Source organism: Pungitius pungitius, chromosome 5 (assembly GCF_949316345.1).
Source record: "Pungitius pungitius chromosome 5, fPunPun2.1, whole genome shotgun sequence".
Lineage (NCBI taxonomy): Eukaryota > Metazoa > Chordata > Actinopteri > Perciformes > Gasterosteidae > Pungitius > Pungitius pungitius.
This window is the reverse complement of record NC_084904.1, coordinates 22,328,151-22,355,650: the sequence shown is the minus strand read 5'-3', so window position 1 is coordinate 22,355,650 and position 27,500 is coordinate 22,328,151. Positions and strand designations below refer to the sequence as shown.

The window sequence follows — 27,500 nt, the reverse complement described above, 5'->3', positions numbered from 1 at the left end:
CATTGTGCATGCGGATGTTTTTGTAAAAATAATTTGTAACAAGGAAAAAGCGTCGCTATTTTAGAGCATTTGGAGGAACTTGTCCGCTTGATTCATTCATTCAGCTTTCAGAAGACACAAAAACAACAACAACAATGTGAAAGTGAGTGAATTCGTCCACTTTGTGCGTTATGGTAGATTTTCAGAAATAAGAGTTTTACTGCCAGCTTTCAACAAGACAAAAACAGAACTTTAAAAAAATGTGTTTGTAAAGAAATCAATGCGAAAAAACAACATAAGTGGCTAAAATGGTGTGTGTGTGTGTGTGTGTGTGGGTGCAGAGAACAAATATAATGATATTGATTTACTCTCATCAGTGGGTACAGAATGAAAGAAATGAGGAATATGGATTACTCATCATGTTTAATTCTCTTGTGCCTCTTTCTACTCTCTTTGTAAGGACCACTTTTAAACCTCCTGATACAGGACGACTTTGACAAGGAACAAAAAAGACGATATTTCGGCTTCTGTTTATCGATTTCTCTCCCGGGATGAAACGATGTGAGTTTGTGAGTTTGTGCTCGTTCCCACCAGGCTGTCGTTGCTCTGCGGCAGGACGATGGACTTCTCCAGGCTGCTCAGGACCATCTTCCACAGGTCCTTCAGGATCCTCTTCAGCACCGTCTTCTCACAAATATCCGCGAAGATGCTGAGACTGGATCCCACACAGAGGTCATGGTAGAGGTCAGTGACGCACTTCTCACCAGGCCGCTGCGCGTGCCGTTGTGCGTGTGTTGTGTGTCGTCCCCTTACTTCCCATCCAGGAACTCCATGAGGGGCCTCAGCATGTTGTCGGCGTCGGCCTCGGCCGTGTTGTGGTTGGGGGGGCCTTTGATCTGGTACAGGATCTCAGCCATCTGACGCATGCAGGAGTTAATGCGAGCCTGGAAACTGATGAGGAGAGACACACGCAGAGGGCAACTTACTTCTGCAGGGCTGTGTGTGTGCGTGTGCGTGTGTGTGTGTCGGTGTGTGTGCTGGCACACGTTACCTCTTGGCAAACACGATACTGAAGTTGTCCAGGTAAGTGTTGAGCTTCACCTGCAGCTCATTGAGGATGTCGGCTGCCTCCGTATCCAGCTACAAGGAGAAAGGTGACAACTGGTTAGTTCAAGTCTACCATCAGTTACACACATTTATTTATATGTGTATCAATCAACAGATTGTTTTGCCAAATAAATAAAATCTTAGCATGGCCCTTCCTGAAGCTGGGAACATACGAAAGGCTGACATTTTCATATTTTTTGACATTATATGTGGAGCTCATTTGACAGCAGGAGGCTGTCACTCTTTAACAGACGGAACTCAGTAAACCTGGTGGGAAGCAAAGTGCAGCTCAGGATTGAAAGAGGAAATAAGGAGGACGCTGCTCAAATGTCTCCCTCCTTATTCCAGCGAGATGTGAGATACCCACAGATCTGTCCTTCTCTGGTCCACCTGGGCGGTCCTCGTACCTCGGTGGACACGTTTCAACGCACTCATTGTGAGGCTCCTGCAGCCTCTTTGTCATCACGTTGAATCCCAAACGCTCCATTATAGCAGCGTGCCATCAGGCCTCCAGTAAGAGGGTGTAGAACACGGCTCAGCAGCACGCTGGACCTCACGTACGCGTTGCTTTGAGCCGAGACGGGAAGACATCCCGAAGTGTCTCTGTGGAGCGAGCGGCGTCCATAACGCTGCAGCGGAGCCATTAGGGAGAGGACGCCGGGCGCAGCGCCAGAGCATATAATTGGACTAAAGAGGGCCGTGACTTTGAGGCGACAGCGTTTTAGTGTCTCTCGCCTGTTTAATTGAAAAATGTTGAGTGGAGTGAAAGTTCCGCCTCCTTCTTGGTCCCAATCCAGATTAACGAAGTGTGTTTATGAGAAGTGCAAAGGCACGGTCGAGCATCTCTACGGGCTCCTGGAGGTGTGTGTGTCTGACTGTGTGTGTGTGTGACTGTGTGTGTGTGTTTGTTTGAGGTGTCCTTGAGAGAGGGATGAAATCATGGAATCCTCTCAGATCTGCGACAGGAGGATGACTCAAGTGCAGATATAATAAGATGGGTTTCTGTCGTACCCCCCAGGGTCACTCACAGTCAACATGGACGTATCGGTCACGTGACTCGAGCACTAAACCCTAAACAGAAACATTTATGTTTCCTTTAGTAGGTGAACACACATAAAAAGGGCCTTTCATCAGGATTCTGTGAACTGGTGCAGACGTTTGGTTTCTCTCACACCGTTTACTCTGTTGGATGAGGAGACGGGCGGGAACTCAATCTCACTACATCATCATCTACAGACATCAGGTCCAGGAAGTGTCTCGCTCAGGAAGAACAATGGAAGCAGCAGGAAGTCAGCAAGAACAAAAATTACACTTCCAACAGCCTCAGAATGAGCAGAGCTCTATGTCACGTGTCCATGGTGCTCCACATTTTAATATAGATTCATTTATATTATTATATAAAAGCTTTTGGCTCGTTCAGGTGTTCTACATCAGACTTCATGTAAGTACACACATGATTCCTTCAAAACATGCACAGCAGGACAATTAAAGAGGAAAAAACTAATCTATAAGAAGAATGCTTTTAAAAACAAAAGCACACACACACACACACTACAACCACAGGATTCTGTCTCCAGCACACAACTGTACCTTCTTCGTGGCAGCTGTGGCTTCAGTCTTCTCGGAGAGACAGAAAGAGGGAAAGAAACGAGAAAGAAGACAGAAACATGAAAACGAAAGTCACACACACGTTACGCAAAAACAGCAACGTCCCAGACGCAGAGGTTGTGTGCAGCAGGAAAAAAAGGGGGGGGGGGGGCAGTCTGGTGCTTTGGGTAACAGTGAGTGGGTGATTTTAATAAAAGCTTCACATTTATTGCCTCTGGTTTATCGGGGAGCAACAAGTCAAAGGGGAGAACCGACTTCTTGAGTTTCATTTCTCATCGCTGTTGGCTTCGCTGCTTCCTCCCATAACGGAGGCATTCAGCAGATACGAGACGCGCGTTTCCTGTCGCACACGTTCACGTTGCTTTGACAACAACACACACTTGAGACAGGTCACTGCCATGTGATGTGCATCGTCGTCGTGTGCTTTGCGTGTGCGAGGAAGAATGAAAACAGCATGGCACGTGTCGATAAATGTGAGTTTGTCTGCCTGACATCCGTAGATGCGTCATTTGTTCATTTCTCCGGATGGAAAGATTGATTCTCCTACTTTATAAATTCTACCTGCAGCATTGATGGAAGGCGGGTTTTGCTATTAGACCATAAAAGCCCCGGAGCTTCTATTCATGAGGGGGATCGGAGGGAAAAGGGAGACGAATGTCACAAACAAACCTTGTTTACTTCCTCCTTCGACTAGTGAAGAAAAACAACACAAAGAAAGGAATTAGACAATTGTCCCCCACAGTCGAGTTGTTCACCTTTTTTCATCCCTGTGTGACTTGTAAATATGCCGAGCGCAACAATAAGTCAACAATTTGCATACAACGCATCACAGGAACAAACTGACTGAGCTCAAAGAAAGAAAAAAAAAAAAGACAGAATGAAAGACATTGAATGCGTCTGTGCTGCCGACGGCCAAATTAAACGGTTCTTTGAACTGCATTCTGGGAAATCGGTAAGTCAACCAATTTTTTAAGTCTTTCTTGGAAATCAATTGACTTTTCTCATGACTTGATAAAAAATAGTACGGTGAAGACAACAACAACAGATCTAGAGTGTCACCTGTTTAACCCAATGAACCCAACCCGTCAATCATCCTGAGTGATTGACAGGTGATCACAATGCTCCTGTGGAGCTTCCCTTTCTACGTTGGTCTGTGACGAGCTCATCAAACATCAACACCAGTTATGGAGACAGGAGCAGCTACAGAGAGCTTCATGAACGAAGCCCCTCGGGTCCAGTTCTGCACTGGTGGATCAAAAGATCTCCAAAGGGAGGATGAGCTTCCAGGACCTACCTGTTTGCTCTTAGCGTCCTCCTTGGAGCAAAGGAAGGAAAAGAAGATGTTTGAACAGAGAGTCTACACTGACAACATCTCTCTTTCTACCGAGCTAGCTTCTAAAATATGTGAATTCAGATGAGAATCAGAAGAGAGGCGTGAGGGATCAGAAACCAACCTGCTTCTCTTTATCCTTCTTCTCAGCCTGCAGGGACACACATGAGTCAGTGAGCTCAGATGATAGAAGCTTCAGCACCAACCTCCATCCACACGCTGACATCACATCAGACACACTCCTTCTGCCCAGTTTTCATTCGGTTCACCTTCCCGTTAGCCTCCGTTCCCTCCAGACAGGTATTATTAATAAAGCCTATTGTTGTTCTCAGGTGAGACGCCTCAGAGGCCCAGGTCTGCTGACTCACAGGTTTTATATCTTCAGCCTGGAAGCTCACGTCTCTGATTCGAGTTATTTTAGGGGCCACCGTGTTTATTTGAGCGAGATTAACATCTGACCACAGACCATTATCTTTACTTTTGCAATTATATTATTATTTTGTAACAGTTGTTTAAAAAAATATGATACATACAGTGAATAAAGTTGCTATCATCATATGAATGATTATTTTTCATTGCTTTCTTTAAAAAAAATGCCGTCCATTATTTTGTCAGTCAACAACTACTGAGGGAAAAAATCCGCCTCTTTAGCCACTAAATGCTCCACATCTGAAGGTTAATCATTGTTTTCACATTATTAGTTAACAAACTATTATCATGAAAATGCTAATTATAACTGCTTTGGTTAAATTAAGGTTAGATTATATAGCTGTTATTTTCATACATGAAATTACACCTTGAGATCTACCTTGACACAAACAAACACGCATAGTTCATAAATAAGTTCATCCACATTAAACACACCTTTTCCTTTTTGGACTCAGTCTTGAAAGAAACAGGAAACAAATGACAGAAATGTGGAAGTGAAAAAGAGGAAGCATTGATCATTGTCTATGAAAAGGAACACAAGGGTATTGGCAGCTCACCTTTTCTTCATCAAGCTTCTTCTTCCACAAATAAAGGAATAAAAGAAAATGTCAAAGACAGAAAACAACAAACGGACGTGACGTTGATGAAGGAAACGTTGACTATGGAACCTGGACACACACACGATGGAGGGACTAAAGGACGAGGAGCGAGGAGGATCTACTTCAGCACACGGAGGAGGATCAGCTGTGAGATGACGGCCGGCAGGAGAGGAGACGTTAGTTTGTGGGACCTGATTCAAAGAAAGCAAACCTTCTCCTGCTCCTCCTCACTGTCATCGTAGCCTGAGGACACGTCCTACGGGAGGACAGACGGCAGACCACTCAGAGACAAACGAGAAAACTACGGACTCAGCTACTTGACGGTTGCTGTTTGTTGATCTAATCAGATTTGACTTCATAACATCAACACAGAGACACACGGACTGGATCACACACTCAGCACGACACACAAAAACACAAAGTCCCAGTCGCACAAACGGCTGATTTAAAGCACGTTAGCAAACGTCCTGCATCACTGCTCACAGAGCCGGACCCACGGACCTGGTTCTCCTTCTCTCTGTTGTCAACCTGGAGGTAAGCAGGACACGTGAGGACACGTGAGGACAGGAGAGGACGGGACAGACGGGACGGGACAGGAGAAGCAGTCCAGCATTAGCAATCAGGCCTCAATGCCAAAAACATCAATCTTACAAAACAGCAGGTAAAGTGAGACGTCCGTTGGGTTAAGAGCTCTGTTTTAAATCTAAAACTTGTGACGGTTTGGTCACGTTACATCAGAGGTGTAAAATAACACAAATGTGACGTAAAAACAGCCGCACTGAATCCTAATGTAAACCTCTTACAGATTTAACACACCTTGTGGGGACCGTGCTATTTTTCCCGATATGGGAGCCGAGTCCCCAAAACGTCCCTGAACGAGGTCGTCCTCACAGCCTCATCAATAAACGGCGAAGCTTGTCCCTGTGATCTGTCCTCGAGGAACTGAGATGATCTACTACTGAGCCTCTAACCCTTGTCCCTCATGTCCGACCTTCAGCACGCGTCGCCGGCCGGCTGTTTCTCAGACGCCACACAACACACACGTGATCTACACACACATAATGTCACACATCTCTTCTCCTAGAAAGGCCTCAATTCACTGACTGAGCATCTTCACCCTGATAATTAGCATCTGTTCAGATAACAATAACTTCAGCCATTAAGCAGCAGGTTGTGACCCCCCATCTGACATGCCATAGACCCCCTGTGGTGCAACCAAGCCATTACAAGAAGCCATTAAGTGGCTGCAGAATAGAGCATTTTATACACTATTAAATCCAGTTATCCAGCAGCCCACTGTCTGGTCTATTAAGCACCCACTAGAGGGGGGGGGTGTGGGGGTGTTAACAGCTCTGCTAGCATGTGGGGCTTAATGCGAGTCTGTGGTATCTGGTATATGGTAAATGTAAAAAAAGAATGTTTCCAGGGACGATCAAATATTCTAACCACAAAAACTGTCCCAGAGAAGCTGAATGTGAGTTCAGACCATGTGGAAGTTTTCTTTCCTTATCTTCAACTTTCATTTTTCGCGCATGTAGTCATCAATATTAAATGTTCTGGAGAATAATTAAGATGTAAAACTGTGTTTTCAAGGGGTAAATAGTGAGCGAGAACTAGAGGAAGTAAAGCCTAAAATGTTTGACCAGACCGACGTTATATAGAACGTCAGCATTCTCTTACCTCAGATCCCTCTGAGTCTGAGCAGCCAGACTGGAGGGTGAAATGGATAAAAGCAACAAGAAAAGGAGGTGAGGGGAAACAAACGTGATTAGAAAAAAAGAATAATGGATACAATGATCAATGGATCAAATGATTATGATTGTCTTTAGCCCACCCACCATGTCATCCTCCCCTTCATTGTCACTGATCGGCTGGTGGAAATAGTTCAGAAATGAAAACAAAATTAAATCATAAAATGTACCGGACCACAGCAAATTTCAGAGAGTTAAATTGACTCTGTGAGATTCAATTTGAACTCTAAGCTGGTGTTTATATTGTCTCAATAATGTCAGTGTTAAATCAACACTCAACAGTGTTTTTAACTCGGAATAAGTGTCAAAATGAATCTGCTCAATGTTGAATACAATTTATTTAGCTGATGCTTTTATCAAAAGCAACTCATGTTGCATTTTTAACACATGGTGTTTATATTTTAGCCCAGGGAGCAATTCATGGAACATGGGTAAACCAGGGTTCGAACCAACAACCCTGTGGTTCCTGGCGCACCTTCACTAATCCATGCATCATTTTACATGGAGTTAAGCCTGATACCAAGAAGTGTGACACTGTACAGTTAGATTTCAATCCTATCAAAGAGGTAATTTAACTGTACTGAAGGAGAAGTGTTGCAAATGAAGCTGATCTTGACACTGGATTAATGACTCCAACTCCTTCGTATAATTGACTCTGTAAGAGTTGAATCAGAATTGTTGCAGTGTGTTTTTAACTCTGCACTTCAACATTTCTGCCAAACACCGGAAAATTACCTCTAAGGATTTTGCTGAGACAAAGAAACAAAGATTAACCAAAATGCATCAGAGGCCGTCTTTATTCTCTAATGAGGTGCTGGAGCTTTCAGCAACATTCTAAATGTAAGTTAAAACACTATTTTGTGGTTCTGATAGAAACCTTCTGTTCTAACTATCTCCAGTAGTGTGGCTCCTGTAGTCACATTAATTATGTTATTTGTACCTCACACACAAACCATACAGCCTGAAGCCCGTGATCATCTCGCTGGAATACTTCAAGTACAAATACTATTAAGGGTAAATCAAAAAAGATGCTTATATTTTGGATATTTAAAAGAAAAAAAGAACATGTTGTTAATCATTTGATTCCGTAAATCTTTAACTCAAACTATCAAATGTTTTCTCAAAGCAAATCTTTTAAGTTGACAAAAAGCAGTGAAAGTGAAGCCGATAATGATGCCGATGACATCTGGTCAATACACTAGATGACCGTGTTGTTATATGATGTGTTATAACACCTATAATGAGGTTGCCAGTTGCGACCCACCTCCTCGTCTAACTCCTCCGGTTCCTCCTCGTTCTCCAGCTTTTGGAAAGAAGCAGCAACGTGAAGAAAAACGTTTTTACACATATCGTGTCAAACGGAGAGGAAAACCAAAAGTCTATTTCTGGGAGTACAGACTGGGAGTCTAGAAAAGAGGAGGAGAAGGAGGAGGAGGAAGAGGAAGAGTTGACAGGTAAATTGGGACCAAACTAAAAAGGGACTGGTTCACACAGCGGGGGGTCAGGGCGGGTTTTTGCTTTCATGGACTTGTTTATTTCTGTTTGTTTTCCAGGGGCAACGGGGGGAGGAAAGAAGAAAGCGAGACGTACCATCTCCTCCTCAGCAGTTAACTGGAGAGAGAAACACACACACACACACACTCATTCTCACCTTACTCAGGTTAACACACACATTTAGTTCTGTTCACCTGCTGAACCTTTTGCACCTCCTTCTGTAAACCGATGACTCAAAGGTAAGACGTTACGGTAAATTAGGTCACAGCTGGGCGTGGACCCGAATGGGTCCGTCTATGACCTGGAGCGGCCCGCTGTCCCGATTGGTTTGGTCTACAAGTCTTGTGTGTGGCTCAGGAAGTAAAAAAGTCAAGGACGAAGCCAACGGGGTCAGACTGAGTTAACTGGAACGTACATTCACAACCAAGTTAACAGACCTAATCAAAAGTATCCAGAAGCAGTTATTGATTACAAATTTCTGGCATGATTTGTTTGTTGTTTTAAAGTACACATAGCGGATCCGACGCTATTAGAGCTTCTTTTGATATGTTCGAAATGTTACTCCGTCTTTTTCTTTACAGCCTTCATAATGTGTTTTCTTTCATTTTGGGGGTTAAAAGAAAAACAATTCAGCCACAAGCTCTTTTATAAATGGCCTGTTCGGCTACCGAAGAGGACGTAAGTGATGTGAAAAAGGATCAGGTCCTCCAATCAACAGAGCCGTACTCTCAACGGTTTTTGTCAACAAATCGATTGATTTTTGTCTTCACCAAGAATCAGAGATGAAGGAAACTTTTCAATATTCTCAATTCATTTCCTGGAGTTACATTGTAAAGCCATAAAAAAACCCAATAGAGATGTTTTTCTTTCTAAGTATTGTATTTCTCCACTCAAGAAAGTATCGGCCAGTATTCACACATCCAGGGAAGGAAAGTCGTTGAAGATTCTTTGTTGACTCGACTGCCTGCAGAGGTCAGGTCATTCAATCCAAAGGTCGATAGATTAGAATCTAATCTAAGCCCCAATCCACAACAGATCTAATCGTTAGATCTTTACAATCTTTAAACATGTTTGTGAGAAACTTTATTGAGGCCAAACTGTGCACGTTTCCATTTGAACATTTTGACCTTTCACCAGAGAGAAAGACCTCATCAGTGGCTGCAGGTCGGATTGAGAAACCCTCAGGTCTTCATGGTGTGTGTGTGTGTGTGTGTGCGCTCACCTGTTTGGCTCCCATCGCCTCGAACATCTTCTCCAACAGGACCCTCATCTGCTGGATGTTGTTCATCAGCACGCAGGGCTGCAGGAAGAAGACGGACGGGGGGGGGAGGGGGGAGGAAGACAACGCGTCGTCAGGGGAGACGAGTGGACACGTGAATGAAGGACACACAGAGAGACAGCTGATTCCCAGTGGGGCGGCCGAGCAGCGGTACTCACTATCTTCTCCTTCTCGCAGTAGGAGGGGAAGCTCTTGGCCAGCAGGGCGCAGTACTGCAGCAGCACCTTGGTGATGGTCTGTGGGAAGAAGATGACACGCGTGTTTGAGAGCAGGACCACCCCCCCCCCCCGCGGTCACTGGTGTGGTTCTGTCCGTTCGGTCGGGTTGAGGATGAAAGAGAGCTCGCTGGCTCCCTGGGTCGATGGAGGCCAAAGGTCAGTGTCACTTTTCCCAATCGCCCCGGCGTGACGGCAGAGAGAAGACAAATGCATCCACGGGACACAGCGTGTTGTCTAAACTACACAAGGGACCGTATAATCGATCCGACACTTCATTTGTCGGCTGCGGCGGTTGCTTGGTGACAGGAAATGAGGAAAAAGGCGTGCGTTTGACCTCACAGCTTTCCCTACTTTCCTCAGAGTCAGCAGGGGGGCCTTCTCACACTCGTGCATTAAACATGTGGCCTGATGGAAGCCTGCATTACACTTTTCTGCAGCTGTCCGTCTTCTACTGTCAACTTGTACATTGACCAAAAATATCAGTATGCGGGGGGGGGGGGGTGCAAGGATTAGAGGGGGGCAAATACAGAAACGGGATGAGATATGGAAGGCAAGATGGAAATAGAGTCAGATATAGATTGAAGATCTGAAAGCAAAAAGACAAGAGTGGAGAGTTCATGGAGAGAGAAACAAACTGAAGCTAAGAGAGGGAGCAGAGAGAGACATTACCATGAGTGGAGTGGTACAGAATGAAAGGGGGGGGAGGGGGGGGGAGCGATGCACAGCCCAGAGTGATGGCTCACATTAGCTATTCTTTATTTAATGAGTCCATATTGATCGAGCCACCACACACACACACACACACAGACACACAGACACACACACACGTCTCCTCTGCAGGGAGAGCTTTGTTAGATGTAATGGCCTGAAAGCAACTGCCTTAAATTAAGTCTGTAGAAAGAAATAAGGCATCAAAAGGTTCAATAACAAAAAATAAAAAAAACACTGCAGCGTAAAACCTGAAAAACTCACCGGCCGGTAAATCAAAGGCACAGAAGATGCAGGAGTTTGAGGGTTTTTTAAATATCACTCAGCTGTCCCTGAGCAACTTGTCCTCGTACAACGCTTAGTGCCGTATCTCACGAGAGTGACTTGTTTTGTGATCCCGAGGACGGCTCGCGGAAGGATTCACGGCGACGTTCCCCTGGTCGGGGGGTGGACCAGCGGAGGAGGCCAGTGTGGGTTTGAAGCTCACCTTGGCGAAGCGCCGGTTGTACTGGGCCACCACGGCGGGGTCGGGGCAGTCCAGCTTCTTGATGATCTCGAAGCTCTGGTTGAGCTGAGTGAAGATGTCCACCACGGAGCTGGAGAACAGGGCGTGCTCCGACGTCTGCTGGAACTGGGGGCGGCGAGAGGGAGAAGACACATTTTTAGCCCGCTGGCACAACTTCTTCTGCAGAGGAAAGCTTTGGTAGACAGCTGCTGTGCCTGAAAGCACCATGAAGAAATATGGCATCAAAGGTTCAATTACAAAAACACTGCTGCGTAAAACCTGGAAGTCGCCTTTAAAAGACAAAAGATTTGCCCAAACGCTCCTGAGACTCTATTTGAAACCACTGAGGGCTTCAGGTATTTCTCCTCTGTGCCTCAGCAACGTATCCTCAGGGTCTAACTTTAGTCCTCCTAGGACCACAACAACCGCTGGACTGGTTCGTCCTGCCCTTCCTTCCTCCCCTTTAATCAAATAATAACTCAAACCACTCCTTTTTTTATTTTTCCTTGCCACTGTAGCTTTGCTCTGCTGTAATTACTGTAATTCTAGGGCACTCTGACCAGTACAATTATTATTATTATTATTATTCTTTGAAATAATTGCATGGTTGCTAATCGCGTGGTCCTTCGGATGGACTCGCCCGTTAAACGTTTCTTTTGAGCTTGCGGCTGAATGAAGGTTTTAGTGGAATATTTCCCAAGTGGGCCGAGTCGACGGCTCTCTTAGAAACCTAATGTACAAAGATCCATACGTGGTTCTTTAAGAGCCAAAGGGGGCCTGGAAGCACTTAACAGTTGATCCACGAAACTCGTCTCCAACGGACTCCTCATTGTCTCCATTTTCAAAGTGTCGGGGCCATCAGGCTGTTTACAGAGCGAGTAAAATACTCAACGTTTAAGAGCGTTTGTCTGGCTTTAAGCTCCCTGCGCTGACAGATGGTTTGTTACGCAGGAACCACGTGAGCCGTCGTCATCGGGAGCAGTTTGTAGAGCGTTCTGCTTTCGACGAACACCGTCCATTGAGCTCTGAAACGAGTGGAAACGTCCTTCGCTCCTCTTTGAATGTAGAAACAGGCCGTGCATGCAGAGGGGAAACAGGTGCCAGGACTTCCTTCATGCCCACGTGGAGCTGTGCACCATCAGCCTTGAGTCAGTGTTCTCACAGAGAATGAAAGACACCAGGAGATATTTGGCTTTAAGGTCCTCAACAAGAATCTGAAGCATTTTGACTCTTTTGTTAAAGAGGAGACGTTAAAAAACTCCCAGAAAACAAGAGAGCTCCCTGAAGACAAAGCACCTGGGGAACAATTCTGTTGGTCTAAGGGGGCGATAGAAGCACCCCCCCCCCCCAACAGAAAGATCCCAGAACACAAGCCGTGTTTCCTCCCGCTGTGGATTTCAGTGTAAATAAAATAAATAAATGTGAGTGTAAGTGGTGAACGATGATTCCGCTGCTTAAGAAAGTAGGTTTTAACGTGTGAACTGCAAACCGGTCACATTAAATAGAAGCAGCTTGGTTTCTCCTCCTTGTTGTGAGCAATGAGTCACAGTTTTGGGGCGTTTTTACAACTTGAAATGAAGCAGATGTGAATTTATTGCATTTGTGGAAGAGGTTGAGCAGCAGTCATAATAGTTTTGGTTCAGGAGGAAGATGTCTCGTCTCGTCTCATCTCATCTCTTTCACTGCCTCAATTAAATCCTGGCGTCTGGTGAGTCACTTCATCCGTCCACAGGAAACTGAAACTCCGGAGAGAGAGTCTACATTTTGTACAGTCTACGGAGGGAGGGGGGGGGGGGGGATTCATCCATTACCACGTTATTGAGAATAGAACGTGTGTGTTCTCCTACTATGTAAAACTATGTGAGAGTAACTCTGAGCAGAGACTCACTCTTATGTATTCAGGAGGTAGAAAACATGACTGACCTCCACATCCAATAAATACCCATGAATCCGCTAATTAATCCAGGAAAAATGGATGCTCCACATGAGCCCTGAACAATGCCTGAGAAGCTTCTTAAGTTTCCTTCAGTACGTAGTCGTTGATGTATCACTGAAGATGGATCCTTCTGCACACTCTGAGAGGCGCAAATGTTTGAGTCTAACTCTCAGCATTCATGACCCACTAACCTGGAGCGCCATGAAATTGGCTTTTTATATTTGTCGCTTTATGATTCTCTAACCACGTGTGATAGAATTGTGTTGTTTTCTGGCACACGAGTAAACACAGGGAAGGAGAGCACTTCATCTCACTTAGACTACGCTGCAAATTACTGCTTGAAAACAACAGTGAATTATTTTATTATCCTTTGAAAATGGTCAAAACAAGAAGAGATCAAATCCTGGAATTTGTTTTAAGGTGCCCTGAACATTGAGGGACGGCTGCCAGGCAGAAGACACAGTGAGGTTTCTTTGACTCACCCCTTCCCTCTTGTCTCTCTCCAGAGCCCCGTGCATGAACTCCATGGACACGTCCTCGTTCTCAGCCAGCCAGGCCAGGACGAACTGCAGGAACCACCTGGAACAACAAGCATGGAGCTGGAGCAGCACACTAAATACGCTCCTGTTCAAATCCTAAAGCTTTAAATTTCTTTTTGAATTCAGTCCATCAACTCTTGTTCTAATCTGTTTTATTTACATCTGTTTTATTGTATCTTCTAATTTGTGAAATCTATTCTTTTAATTGACTATATTATTCTAAAGGTGTGTGTGTGTGTGTGTGTGTGTGTGTGTTTCTCACGCAGGGTATTCCGGCACAGTGTCCTTGAAGGCCGGCAGGTCCTTCACGTACTCGTTGTAAAGCCACTTGACCTTGAAGTGCAGGTTCATGTAGTCGGCAGTCTTACACAGTTTATGCTTCTCGTGCTCTGTAAAAAAAAACCCCCGACAGAAACAAACTCAACCAGCAGCAGAAGTTTCTCTAGAGCGGCGCGGTGGCCTCACAGCAAGATGGACCCACGCCGTGGGTTTCGTCCGAGTTCTCCAGGTTCCTCTTGCAGAGACACAGTAGCTCACTTGTCGTTTTTTTGGACGGTGCGTATGGCTGACAGCTAAGAGCTAAGAGCTAATGGCTAACTGCTAACGGCTAACACAAACCAGCAGTGGACACTGATGTGTCAGCAGACATCTTGGTGAGTTTTGTCTTATATGCTGACATTGCTACTTAAATGAGTAAAGGGAAACATCACATTTTAGCATTAAGCCTGACATGACATGACATATTTTTAGTGTCATCTCCCCACTTGTTGCTCATCTGGACCTGGAACATCACACCTGTCCTGTTGCCTCAAACCTCTGCAAGGTTTTAAATGTTTGGTACATCTGGAGTCAACATTATTTTTTTTATCTCCAAAGAAAATATAAGAGACATTTAGAGGTGTTTCTGCGTGACGCCATTGTGTTGTAACTTAAAACAAAAGCGTTCTCCTGCTGTTGTCGATGTTAAACACGGTTCAAATAAGGCTCTGAATCTGCGCTACGGATGACTAATTAAAAACACTCATACTCTCACACACACACACACACACACACACACACACACACACATCTTACCGGCGTCGAAATCAACTCTGCGGATGCGAAATGTGGCGGGAGCTGAGATGTCAACAGAACAAGAACAAACCGATGGGAGAGCAGAGGGGGGAGAAGAGGCGGGTTTGAGAGCAACAGAAGGAGGAATGTTAAACACGATGAAAGAGGAGACACCACACACACACACACACACACACACGTGTAACGTCAGGAAGCAGCTGATGGAGGAGCTCTCGGGGAACTAATACAGTCTCTTGACTTTTCAGCCGTCAGATCTGTCAGAAAAGAAAGTGACTCGCTCTCCGAGTGGCAAACAACATCTCAGGACTCTCTGTTGTCTACAGCTTCTTCTGCTCTGTCGCGACACACAGCCAGGAGGCACAATATCGAGTAGCTGAGCAGGTTCTGAGGGAGGGACTCGCTACGTGGGGGGGGGGGCATCCATCACGCTACAGAGTCAGGGGGTGTTAAGACTGGTGCTTTGACTCTTTGTCTAACATCTCACCGTTGTTCCAGCGGCGGTAGTCGACCTGATACAAGACTGGAGGAGACGCAGGAAGGAAGAAGGAAGACGGGGGAAGACGCAGGGAAGAGAGTGAAGAATGAATGTGGAGGGCATGAAATGGCGCGTTTAGCCTTCCCTCACACACACAGACACACACAGACACACACACACACACACAGTCTTACCCTCCAGAGCGTACTTCATGTCCTGAGCAAACAGCCTCCACATGACCTCCGTGCTGACTTTCCCCACATCCAGTTCCTGAGGGAACCTGAGGTTCAGACGCACACAGAAACGCAGCTTGAATGATTTTATTGAGTGAACTAACATTAAGAAGCATTTTGGACAAAAATAAACTGTATGTATACTTTTTTTTTGTAAGGTAATATGTTGTTTTGAATGTGAATGGTAGTGAAACTCATTTCAACCAATGGTTAATCATAGTCTTACACGTTATTATATGGCCAACTAGCGGTTGTGAGTTGCTGTGAATTCCACATCATGCAGTGTAATAGTTGCATCATTTCCCTAATTTAATATGACATAATGCAAATGGGGACGTATTAGAGAAGATGGAAGCACTGACTGGTTGATGATGGGAGTGTAGGAGTTCTTGTCCTCCTCGATGATGGAAACCATGAGTGTGATGAGTTTAGGCCAAAAGTCCAGATTCTGGATGCTCGGGCCCTGCTCCTCCTGCTGGGTCTCCTCTTTCTTCTCCTCCTCCACCTCCTCTTCTTCTTCTTCCTCCTCCTCTTCTTCTTCATCTACATTGTCTCCCTCCTCCTCTCCTTCCACTTTTTCCTTCTTCTTCTTCTTCTTCTTCATCTTCTTCTCTGGCTCAGGCTGCGAGAGGGAAATAGATCATTAAAAATGTAGAGACACCAGCTTTTATGGAACAAAAGAAGAACAGAACAGAACTATGCTTTAGTGTTTAAGAGTTGTAATCTCAACAAATGATTTAGTGAATAATTTACAACAATGTACTTCCTCCACGATATGGATTGTTTCAGCTTCATGTTCACCAGATAACATCTTCATATTAAGACATGAATCCCGCTGGGCACACTAATTAATATTCATTGTTCTTGAGATATTTTTTTGCCTAAAAGAGAAAGATTACATATTTTTTACTAGACTTTGAAATGGAGGAAATCCAGGATCTTAGAGAGGATTTTCACGGCATTAATCCCAGGGCGCAGGGCGGGACCAGCGGAGGTCGAAGGACCCCCCATCAGCGACTCACCGGTGGAGCGGCGGGTTGGAATTGGCGGTTGAAGAGCTCCAGGCAGTTGTTGAAGATGTACTCGTAGGTGGAGTTCAGGCAGGCCTTGACGCAGTCGCGCACCACGTGAGCCGCTCTGGGGGGGCTCTGGAGCTCCAAGACCTGCGGGACGCAACAGTGGTCAGCCATATTAGTAGAAAAAGTAGTAAAAATAAATGATTTATTCTGACAGGTAACTGACAGATACCTGATACTTACAGGTGACTTATTTTATATGTTGATATTTTTTGACAAATTTTCAAATTTGTTTGATGTCTTTTCAACATTATACACACACATCCACCCAAATATTTTCATACATCACATTAAAAGTTTTCTTGAGCTGCTGCGTAGTTTCTACCTTCATCCTGAAGAAGGTGATGCTGGTGAGAAGATCCACCGTTGACTTGAGGTCATGGAGGCGAGGCTTGCTGCTGGCTGGGAAGTTGTTCTGTAGACACACACACACACACACACACACACACACACACACACACACACACACTTGTTAAATAAGTCTTCCTCATTGGAGTAAAACATTTTTTCATATGATTTATTACCTTTTTCAATCATGGTCGTTGCTTTTTTAGTTCAGCATTTTAGTCGTCAGCTTTTTAATTTATTGCATAACTGATTTCAAACAACCAGTCCAAACTACCCCAAAACCCTCCCATGTGACCCCCCAGAATAAACCGAAGAGACAGGAAATCAAACAACATGTGAGCAGCTGAGAGGGAAGTGTTTTTAACACGAGAGCATGTGGGGCAGGGATTGAAGCTGAGGACCTGCGTCTTTGGACTCACTCTGTACATGGAGAGGTCGATACGCAGGGAGTTGTGCAGCTGGTCCAGCAGCTTCACAAAACGATCCCTCTGTGGGAAAGAGAGAAGACAAAGAGCAGAGAGAACCTTCAGCCGGGAGGACAACGCAGAGACTGGTTTGAGAGCCGGCCTGCGAGTGAATTCGTGTGGTTCAGTCCCCAAAAGGACTGAAATACTGCAGAGAAATACAGCAAAACAATCATTCTGCATATGAAGACCTTTCAGCTACATGAGTATCCAGAACCTTATATGTGTTCAGCGTTGAACACGGTTGAAGAGGAACCTATGCGGCTCGGACCCGTCCATTTTCTTTTTTTTGCATGAGAAATTGGATGCGTGGCGCTAAAGACGCTCAATGCGGGACACTTGAGAGCCCTGCAGTTGTTAGCTGCCTTATTGAGCCGAACAGGACCGTGCTAACGGCTAATGGCTAACAGCTAGCAGCTAGCAGCTAACATCAACTGGCTCTCCTTCTGATTTCAGCATGTATTTGTATCTGAAATTATTACCCGGGATGCATTTTAAGATGTATTGGTGGCATTTCTGAAACTGATATGAAAATCAGAACAAATAAGCGTCATACCTGCAGAACAAAGATAAAGGGATCGTAAATATGAGTCATTGCAACCTACAAAGTGGGCAGTTAGACAACCAAATGAACAAATATTTATAAATGTTGACAGAAGCAGCCAAAATAGAGCAGGCTGATGCTTTGCCTCTCCAACTTGATCAAAAGTAGTCCCGTTGGCCAGAAGGGAACCCAATCTGGTATCCCACTAATCCACTTATTGAGAGTCAATGGCGCCAAGACACACGGCGACGAAGCAGTGAAGTGGACGGGAATGTTGACTAATATTGAAAATATTTGATCCACAATCGTTCTAACGAATCGTTTTCACACAAAGGACGAAAAGGATCTATAGACATGCTCAAAAGTATTAAAATCATAGCAGCGCTTTTGCGTTTGGTTTTATTAACTTGATTACATAACCGTCCTTTCCTGTGTCAAAGGAGACAGTCGTGGCTGCGATGCACAACAATTAGTTTGTGCGCCACGTTTGAAGGTTTCCCCTCGGCCTTTAATCTTCGGATGAAAGTCGGAACGATGGCCGACATCGAGTGGCGTAAAAGACCAATAAACCCGATGGCCAGAGCCCTTGAAAGGACTCTTTTAGCTTCGGGGGTGTTTGTGTCTCTCTCGTGTTTCCCGTGGTGGCCGAAAGCAAAGCGGGGAAAGGAGTTTGGTTCCACATGAGAGGAAAGAGGAAGCGGAATGAGGGAGAATTCCCCAAACTCTCCCTTCTCCGGTTTGTGCCCAATCGCAAACTCTCCCTTCTCCGGTTTGTGCCCAATCGCATCTCAGCACTCGGTAATATTTCACCGTCTTTACTGTCGATACCTCTGAATGGTGTTCAAGTTGTGCTGAAGTGAAGAATGAGGTCTCTGAAGTTTGTTCTCATTAGGTTTCACCTTGTTGTCATGGTGGTTAGTATATTTAATTATTAAGAGCAACACACACACACACACACACACACACACACACACACAAAAGCAATGAAGTAGTGTTAAAAAGTGAAGGAGGAAGCTTGTGTGTGTTCGGTCTGTGCACAGATCGATCCGGGGACACGAGCACCAGCATGAAAGTAACCAAAGTCACACATTAAGACTAAGACACTAAGCTTAAATGATGCCAGCTTTAAAACAGAAACTACACTTCTTTCTTTGAGGGGTGAAATAACTTTTTTGTTTTTACATATAGTCTGCAGTAAAAATATTTGAAAAAGCTTTTACATCACTGTTTTTCCAAGATCCACCTACTGTAGTAACACACTAACTATGGAGAGGTACCACAGCGTCACATACTGCAGACAGGTAGCAGTGGAGATGTTAGGATCACTTCTGTCTGCTCTTTTGTTGACGTCTGTCTGTTTCCAGCCTTTTCTTTGTGGCTCTGGTCTGTTTCTGAAGCCTTGAAGAGGTTTTTAAGTTTGAGCTCCGTCCTGTAAGATCTCCATGGGGCTTCTAGAGAGTAGCGTTCATCTTTTTAAATGGGTGACAGACTAAGAGCCGTTTGTGAAATCTCCCGCAATCGCGTCGATAAAACAGCATTTTGTTTGGGTAAAAGCGGTTTGAAGGTAAATCTCGTCCTGAACTTGACAAAAGTCTCTTTGTTGCTTAAACCTGATTCCCTGCTTCCTGTGAAGACACAGGTTTATTGTGAAAAGCCAGAGGAAGTTGTGTGAGGAGAGCAGAATCTGCCCGTCACTCACCCCGAAGTTGGAGGCTGCGAATCTGGCCGGAGCGGAGACGTTGGTGGAGGCGGTCGGGTGGGCGTAGAAGGCGTTGATGTTGGCCAGCAGGGTGCTCATCACCGCGGGGACCCCCGACAGCATGTACTTAGAGGACAGGCACGAGAAATGGCTGTTTGGGGAGAGGGAGGAAGGGAAGGTCACCAGGGTTTGGGAGGAAGATGAACTAAGTGGAGATGAAGTGAAAGCAGTGGATCAACAGCGCACACTTTGAGCTTTTAACAGAACCAACCAAGTGGAGTTGGAACCAGGAGACTTTTAATCAGGATCAAAGCAATTAACTTGACAACAGGACAGGTGGCGTGGTTGTTTTAAGCGTGCAGGCTCCACACGGCCCACCGGGGGGGGGGGGGTTTGGGGGGGGGGCTCCGATTCAAAATGGAGACGGATCGAGGAGCCGAGCGGCTAATCGCTCGCTTCTAATGGCTTCAAAAAACACATTCTGGTGGAACGTTTGTTCTTTACAACAGAAAGCTTCTCAAAGAGAGGCCGTGGTAACCATGGTAACAGCGAGCCCCAATAGCAGTGGAGTACTTACCAATGACATGTCCTGTGTGTTATGCATGACGTTGGGTCTTTCAATTATTAAAAGCTAAAGCTTCGCATTCATTGGATCACTCAAAAAAGTGGGCAGGCTCCACATTGATGGATTTGATTGATTGATGGATTTTTTATTTATATGGGGATGAAAAAGATGTATGAATTATGGAGAAAGATCATTTTTTTTAATGTTATTTTGCACAGTTTCTTCTACGGTTGCACAATCTTTTCAAAAATTATTCTTAAATATCTTATTTTGTTTGTTGAAATCCCCTCCAGACATTTAAATACAATGCTTTGAGTAGTAGTAGTATTTTACCTGGTGTTTTTCAAAAAGGTAAAACAGTTTACTCTTTCACACATTGTCTCGCTGTTAAAACTAAAGCAAAATATAATTTGTCATGTTTCTCATTAAAAAAATGAAAAATATTTCCCATGTGATGCAAGCAGACCCACAAACCAAAGTGCGGCTTCATCTCTAATGGCTCCATTTCTATTTGGCCGCGTTATTGGATCATTTCCCCCCTTCCTCTGGGACACAACTTTAATTCTGCTCACAACTTTAATTTACTCAATGCTTCCCCCCCCTGATTGTGTTTCCGGATGATGCTCCTGAATCACACACCACCAACCCCCCCCCCCCCCCCCTGGTCCCAATGAGGTCAAATTACAACATTATTAATGTAATCAAACCACGTGTTCTCCCTCCACCTGCCTTCCATGATCTAGTCTGGATGTGATGAACTAATATGCATGCTGTTTATAGACACACACTCATTTCCAGTGTTTTCCTGATTGGATTAACCCGGGGGGGTGGGGGGGGAGGAGCTTACGTCATGGCCTGGTAGATGGACTCGATGCCGTAGCGCATGGCGAACTCGTCCACGATGTCCTGCTTCACCTCGTCGTAGTACACCTTCCAGGCGTCGTCTCCCTGAGCCGCCGGGATCTTCACCACGCCGCCCCCCTCCAGGTCCGTGGAGAAGTGGAACATGTTCTACGGGGGGGGGGTTACACAACAGATCACAGGTGGTTGAGAAGTTATCACAAGCAGAATAACAGATATTTCAGTTCGATGTTGTTGTGACTTTCTGTTCCCCAATTTTGTTCTCTATAAAGAGCTCACAGTGGACTAGAAACATCTTTAATCAGCTGATTCCTGATGTTAAGTGTGTGTGTGTGTGTGTGTGTTTGTCACCTCGTGAAGGCAGGTGTACTGCACGTGGTAGGGGGCCACCTTCTCCTCTCCCTCGATCTCCACACTGATCTGAAGACGAATGGCACCAGACACCGCCGACTTGTCTGTTCTCTTCTCTGCAAGTGGACACACACACACACACACACACACACACAGACACACACAATTACTGTAAAGTCGTACAGCGCTCAGAGTTGAACCTCAGATGAACCTCAGATCTAAGACGTCTGAAACAGGAAGGACTCCAACTGCAGAGCTAATGAGCAAATACACAAACACACACGCACACACACACACACACACGCACGCACACACACACACGTCTCCCACGTGCCCGGCTCGGAGCCCTCACCCAGGTTGTACCACACGTCCATCTCGCCGCTGAGGGTCCGGACCTCGATGATGCTCTGTCCCAGGAAGTCGTCGGACTCCCTCTTGAGCCGCTGCTTCACTCGCGACTTGATGTCGTCGTCTTCGTCCCAGACGCGCAGCTTGATGCGGTCCGACGAGTTGTGGCACTCGCTGGCGTTAAATCACCAGAATGATCACATGAAATCATACACTTCAATCATGCTGTCACGTAAGTCACATGTGTGCTTCTGCAGGACTACTGAGGTCTGATTTTAGGACCATCAAGACCTTCGTTGTTGATGGAGGCTGCATCCTTCTTTCACCATGGAAGAAGGTCATTAGAACCTTTACTTTCAGGTCAAGAAGATGTTTTTTTCTGCTCCAGCTGAGCTTCTCAAAAAGGGAAGAAAACTCACAAGCTGTACTTCTCCTCCCAGACCGGGTTGAGGTTTCCGTAGATGGTCTTCGTCCTCTTCTTGGTCTTCCCCACTTGGATGGTGACGTACGGGTCGCTGGAGCCCGTCCGGTCCTTGGCCTGGAGACCCTGCGCACTGACGACTGCAAACACACACACACACACACACAGGTGAACACATTGCGTAAGGATCAACACAACACCTACTCGCTGCCAGCCCTCTCATTCACACACTCACCCCAAAACACAAGGCATCACCCACACAGCAACACAACAGCGGTGACTCACAGGCCGACATTTCTCACCAAATGACTTCAACAACGGTTACCCGCCTGCTGCTCTGAGGAGCAGGTGTTCCAGGAGGTCTTCTAAAAAAGGAGCAGAGCTCACCACGGAGAAGGTGAGTGGAGCGTGTGAGCCCTCAGGCGGATCTGAATCATTTTAAAGTCAAATGCCTGTCAAAGAGCAACAGGTGACTCCAACAGCCTCCACACAACAGGTGTGTTGCCTTCCATTGTATCCAAGGTTCCTGAGGTTTGACCCTTATGAGCCGGGAACGTTTCTTTGGGATGGAAGGTTACCAGGCAACAGGAAGGTGGCTTAAGGGCAACAGGAAGGGTAATCAAATTATCGAGCGTGGGGGCAGTAAAATACTAGTTGATGAGTTATAAACAGTGCTTTGTAAAGAGAGCTGCAGGTGGTTAAATATCGAGCTATAGCTGCTACTTAGCTTAGCACAAAGACTGCAAACAAAGGGGACACCGGTAGCCAGAGAGAGTCAGAAGCCAATTGAAGCACAAAAGGAAATGATTACACTAACAAAGACATCATATTTCATGAGGAGACGTTTAAGAGGGTTTCATCCAGCATTGAAAAGCAAACCAATTCAAAGATAATGTGCCATGAAAGTAATACAAAAGACTGTATTTGTACTTTGGTAAAGGTGCTTTTTGAGCTTGTTGACTTCTTTCACAGGAGAAATCAACATCACGCCACCCGACCCTGTCATGTCTGTGAGAACAATTCATTCTTTGGCTGTAATCTGTCCTACAGGAAGTTTTGCATCCTAATTGGTTGAAATCAACGCGTTCTTCAAAGAGTTCTCTGCAGAGCTTCTGCTGTCAGTCCTCCATCAAGTTCAATCACAGCTCGGCTTTGATACAGAGTTTGAGTTGAAAGTTGAAATGATTGATTTATGTAAATAGGGGAGGAAAAAAAGCAAAACGAAGCCAATTGATAACTTGAAACACACTTTTAGATGGTTTTTGGAAGACTTTTCTCCAGAAAGAGAAGACAAAATCAGCTAAAGCTGGAAAGCAAAAATAGAAACGATATAAACTATGATATGTGTTTTTTTGAATCATTGCACAAGGGGTTACTTTTGAAGGGGTTACAAGCAGCCACATTGGAGATGAACCACCAAACCGATGTAATAAAATAACTAATTCGTAATCTATGAACGTTTTAATCGTACATCAAAAGTTCACATGGCGGAATCTGACCTCGACAACAAGGAAAAGCACTTGAATGAATGACAAAACAAACGTCCCCCTCCCCCCTTCAACCTCTCATCCCCCCGGTGATCGGGGAGACAAGGTGTGATGGCTGCCATGGCAACACTGCTGCCACTATACGGCGGGACGTGTCTGGTTGCTCCGGCAACCGGGGCCGTGATGTCTGTTGGAATTAGTTCAGCTCGCAGATAAGCGGTTCAAAGGTTCTCCGATGTGCAGCACTTTAAATCTCACCTTTTGATTCCTCGGTTTTACTGAGGAAAATGCTCCCAAAGCAATTAGCAGAATAGTAATTTACTCTATAGTTGCTGAGCAAGAACTAGTTCAGCTGTACTTATCCAAGAGTACTTTATACCAGAGGTGTGGACTCGAGTCATGTGACTTGGACTCGAGTCAGACTCGAGTCATGAATTTGATGACTTGAGACTCGACTCGACAAAACGTACAAAGACTTGCAACTCGACTTGGACTTGAATACCGATGACTCGTGACTTGACTTGGACTCGAGCCTTTTGACTCGAGAAGACTTGCTACTTCCCATGAAAACTGGGGGAAAACATTTTCACACGGCCGCGCCGCTCTGTTTATCTGCATCTGTCAAAAAAATATGCGCCACCTGTATGCAGAGAGCGCGCGCTGCCTGCACGACATCCAATCACTGCAGTCCATTTGACCGTATCAACGAGACAGCTCGTTCATGGTTACAAAAATCGGGATTTTTGAACCCGGATTCAGACTCCGATGGAAATCCTCGCCAACATTATGTCAACGTCCGTTTTAAAGTACTGTAATGAGCTGAGTTAAAGTTATTAGTTAATCAGTTATTCAGATGTTGCATGTGTTCACGTTATGCTCCGTTACCAGCTGTAGTTACGCGAGACAACCCGAGTTTTGGGGGGCCGTGTATGCGGAAGTGTTCGTTCGGCGTGGTGACGGCCAACAGTGACCGAAGTTGAGTTGTTTTATATAAATAAATGCAGCGGAGTTGCAAGCCAGTCATCGCCTCCTTATTTACGCTGCAGCATTGGGGTGAGCGTTACAGTACTATAACACAGTCACAGTCGATCCACCATTACCCTTCCCTTCGTAGTCTAGGTCTGTGAGGCAGCGCACCATCACCCAGGGTTCCCCGTCCCCACTATAATAAAATGACTCGAAATGACTCGAAACTAAAATGGCACGACTTGTGACTCGACTTGAGACTTGTTGGCTTTGACTTGTGACTCGACTTGCGACTTGCTTCGTCTTTGACTCGACTTGACTCGGGACTCGAGGGCAATGACTTGAGACTTGCTTGTGACTTGCCTAACAGTGACTTGATCCCACCTCTGCTTTATACTAAAGTAGAACTGCCAGCGCACATTCACCTGCGTCCAAAATGTCACCACCGATTAGACATTTATGTGAAGTCGTCGCAATCAGCACAAGCATTTATTTATTCTGGGGTTAAAAACTCTTTTTTCTGGAGGTCGAGGTTCTTCTTTGATGGTGGACGATGAACTAAAGGCGCTGCGGGCCGTTGCTGAGGATGCGGAGGGTGAGGATGAAAACGTGAGGCTCTGAGGATTGACACCACGCGGATCTGAGCGGTTTTGTCTTTGAATAAGAGTGAAGTACAGTACTCAGACTCCTCTTTTCCTTCACCTGACCGACACATGAGGCCAACGTGTGATTTTTGGGCCGAATAAATGAGTTGCTAAACGTAGACGAGAGACCAAAACACATTCAACCCGGTCCGAATGCCCCCTGAGAGGTGTCGAGGGGTCGAAGCCCGCTGGACGTACCGTTGATGGTGATCTTGGCCGACCACTTGGACGTGCCGTCCAGGACGCTCTGCTTGACGGTCTTCATGTGCTGCCCGTGGATCACCCTGGAGACGTCGAACACCTTCCGGATCTCCTCGAAGATCTCCGGCTTGTTCCTCTCGCGGATCTTCATCCTGTCCTTCATGGCCATGATGATGTGCTGCGTGCGGTCCTCCGCCCCCGTCTTGGAGCTCTTCTCGGCGGCTCCTGAAGGCGACAAGGCGGGAGGGAGCAGGAGAGAAGGACGCTAGAACCTTACTTCCATCCTTCTACAGCAGGGAAGGGCGGAGCGGAGGTCTGTTCAGAAGGTCTCAATCTGCAGAACTCACTCTGCAGGCAGTCGGCGTTGAGCAGCTCCTGGCACTTCTCGTGCACTTTGACCCCGCACTCGGCGCAGCGCATGCCCTGCCGCGCGATGCCCCACAGCAGCCCCTCGCACTCGTAGCAGTAGGTGGGCGTGGTGGCGGTCCACACCTCGAAGTTGTGCGGCGTGGTGCAGGAGATGGGGTAGATGAGCGACTGCAGGGTCTTCTTGTACACGTGGTTTTTCTGTCGGGGTCGAAGGGGAGACGGCTGGATGAAGGATGTAAGACCGAGATGGTTCAACAAGAAGAAACATTCATCTGCTGCTGGTTTCAGTCTAACGGCTGTGACTTTTATTGATCAATCGTTTTCCCTCCTGACTTCATTTTCCTCTTTTGTGCTCTTACCGCTGATTGACTTCTCTGTCCTTGTGAAGCATCTGGTGTTTTAAAAAAACAAAACCCTTTAAGATAATGAGATTTCCACTTTGGCTCCTTTGTTACTGACAGTGTTATTCTTATTAAAAAACTGTCTTTTATTTTTTCATAAAGACATTCATTTTATCTGCTCAGTGTCAGAATGTTGGACACTTCTGTAAAAATGCGTAATATAACTATGGGACAGTACACATTGTGCATACATGTTTATATTAATAATCTTAACTAGGTGTTTAAAACTGTGACTTAATCGCTGAGATAAAACATTTTCCTCAAAACTAGATCAACTTAAAATGTGGTTTACTGGTATTGTACGGTAACAATATTAAGATGCTTTTATATCTTAAATGAGTCAGTTGCTGCTCCATTCTACTTTGAACAATTGAACAATTAATGTTACACTCAGTATAAGTGTGTGTGTGTGTGTGTGTGAGTGTGTGTGTGTGTGTGCAAATTCAAGTGACAGTTTGAGTGGGTCTCCATGAGGTGACAGCCAGAAAACGGTATAATCATATTGACAGCAGATGTATATATATATTTATATATAGAAATAAATGTAAATATACAAGCTCTTCGTCCTTCAGCGAGGTCCGTGTGGACAGCGTGTGGGCGAGGCCGGCCTTCCTCGTCTGTATCATGGACTGGAAACGAGCGAGAGAGAGAAAACAGGGTCAAAGATAACACACAAAAAAAAAGACCTTCTGTTCAATAATTCAAGGAATCGATTGTCTGTGATGTCGCTCTTTACACGACTTATTCCCTCAAACTGTGTTGCTGTATAACGTCTGTGGGTCCGAGGGGGAGAATGTGGCCAGCGGGAAGCTTTGGAAAGCATCTAACAGCCCTTCATCATCTGCGGCATGGACAAAAATACTGCAACCCTCCAATCTCATTGAGTGGTTCACATGAGAGACGTCCTTAAAGTATAAGCAGAGTTTTTGATTTATCTGAAAGAGGCCGTGCAGTGGCTCGTCTTTAAGTCAAACCGATTGATTCATCAGCCCTGCACGTTGGGAAGCTGCAGTTCCTTCTGTGGGCTCCACTTCACAGAAGCTACACCCTCCCAGGGCAGGGAAGCAGCTTCGCCTTTATTCAAAGAAACCTGGATCCTCATCTCTCAGGACGATGAATCCTCACCCCGTACCCCCCCCCGCGTCTGTTCATTTATCACAGTGACATCATCGAATCTCCACTTGACACATCCACATTTATCCGACCTGAGTTACTTGGTGAATAGACGTCTATTTACACTTTTCCCCTTTGGACGTCAACGTTAAAGAAGCCCGGCTTCAGTCACAGATAAAAAATCCAGTTTTCGGTGTGAAATCATAAATGTACTGAAGTCTGTTAGATTTCACTCCTGCCCAAAGAAAAGCCGCCAATGAGAGCCGAGATGCAGCTGTCAATCACTACGCTGATCAAACTGTTAAAAGTAGGCGGCAATGATAATTCTGCGAAATATGATGTTCCTGTTTTGGCTTTGTGATGTGAAGGTGGCTTCGG

The 27,500-nt window shown here is 45.5% G+C and overlaps 1 protein-coding gene across 2 annotated transcripts in view; it reads right to left on the bottom strand.

Annotated features, from left to right (window-relative positions):
• The window catches only part of LOC119225150 (protein unc-13 homolog B), a 30,795-nt gene extending 3,770 nt beyond the window's left edge, over positions 1-27,025 (bottom strand). The window contains exons 1-22 of one of the 2 annotated variants that reach the window (XM_062562621.1): positions 26,564-27,025; positions 25,587-25,806; positions 25,237-25,464; positions 21,940-22,081; positions 21,525-21,694; positions 21,173-21,288; positions 20,808-20,971; positions 19,396-19,546; positions 17,108-17,176; positions 16,666-16,755; positions 16,287-16,427; positions 15,627-15,886; positions 15,226-15,311; positions 13,745-13,871; positions 13,426-13,522; positions 10,990-11,133; positions 9,735-9,812; positions 9,520-9,597; positions 2,677-2,703; positions 1,031-1,119; positions 793-930; positions 571-694 (exon numbers count right to left, since the gene is read on the bottom strand). In XM_062562621.1, coding sequence (XP_062418605.1) covers positions 571-694; positions 793-930; positions 1,031-1,119; positions 2,677-2,703; positions 9,520-9,597; positions 9,735-9,812; positions 10,990-11,133; positions 13,426-13,522; positions 13,745-13,871; positions 15,226-15,311; positions 15,627-15,886; positions 16,287-16,427; positions 16,666-16,755; positions 17,108-17,176; positions 19,396-19,546; positions 20,808-20,971; positions 21,173-21,288; positions 21,525-21,694; positions 21,940-22,081; positions 25,237-25,464; positions 25,587-25,806; positions 26,564-26,635 — 2,811 coding nt within the window. In that variant the 5' untranslated portion in view covers positions 26,636-27,025. The remainder of the gene's footprint in view (positions 1-570; positions 695-792; positions 931-1,030; positions 1,120-2,676; positions 2,704-9,519; positions 9,598-9,734; positions 9,813-10,989; positions 11,134-13,425; positions 13,523-13,744; positions 13,872-15,225; positions 15,312-15,626; positions 15,887-16,286; positions 16,428-16,665; positions 16,756-17,107; positions 17,177-19,395; positions 19,547-20,807; positions 20,972-21,172; positions 21,289-21,524; positions 21,695-21,939; positions 22,082-25,236; positions 25,465-25,586; positions 25,807-26,563) is intronic. The other variant, XM_062562622.1, reaches the window with a different exon arrangement.
• Positions 27,026-27,500: the final 475 nt, after the last annotated feature.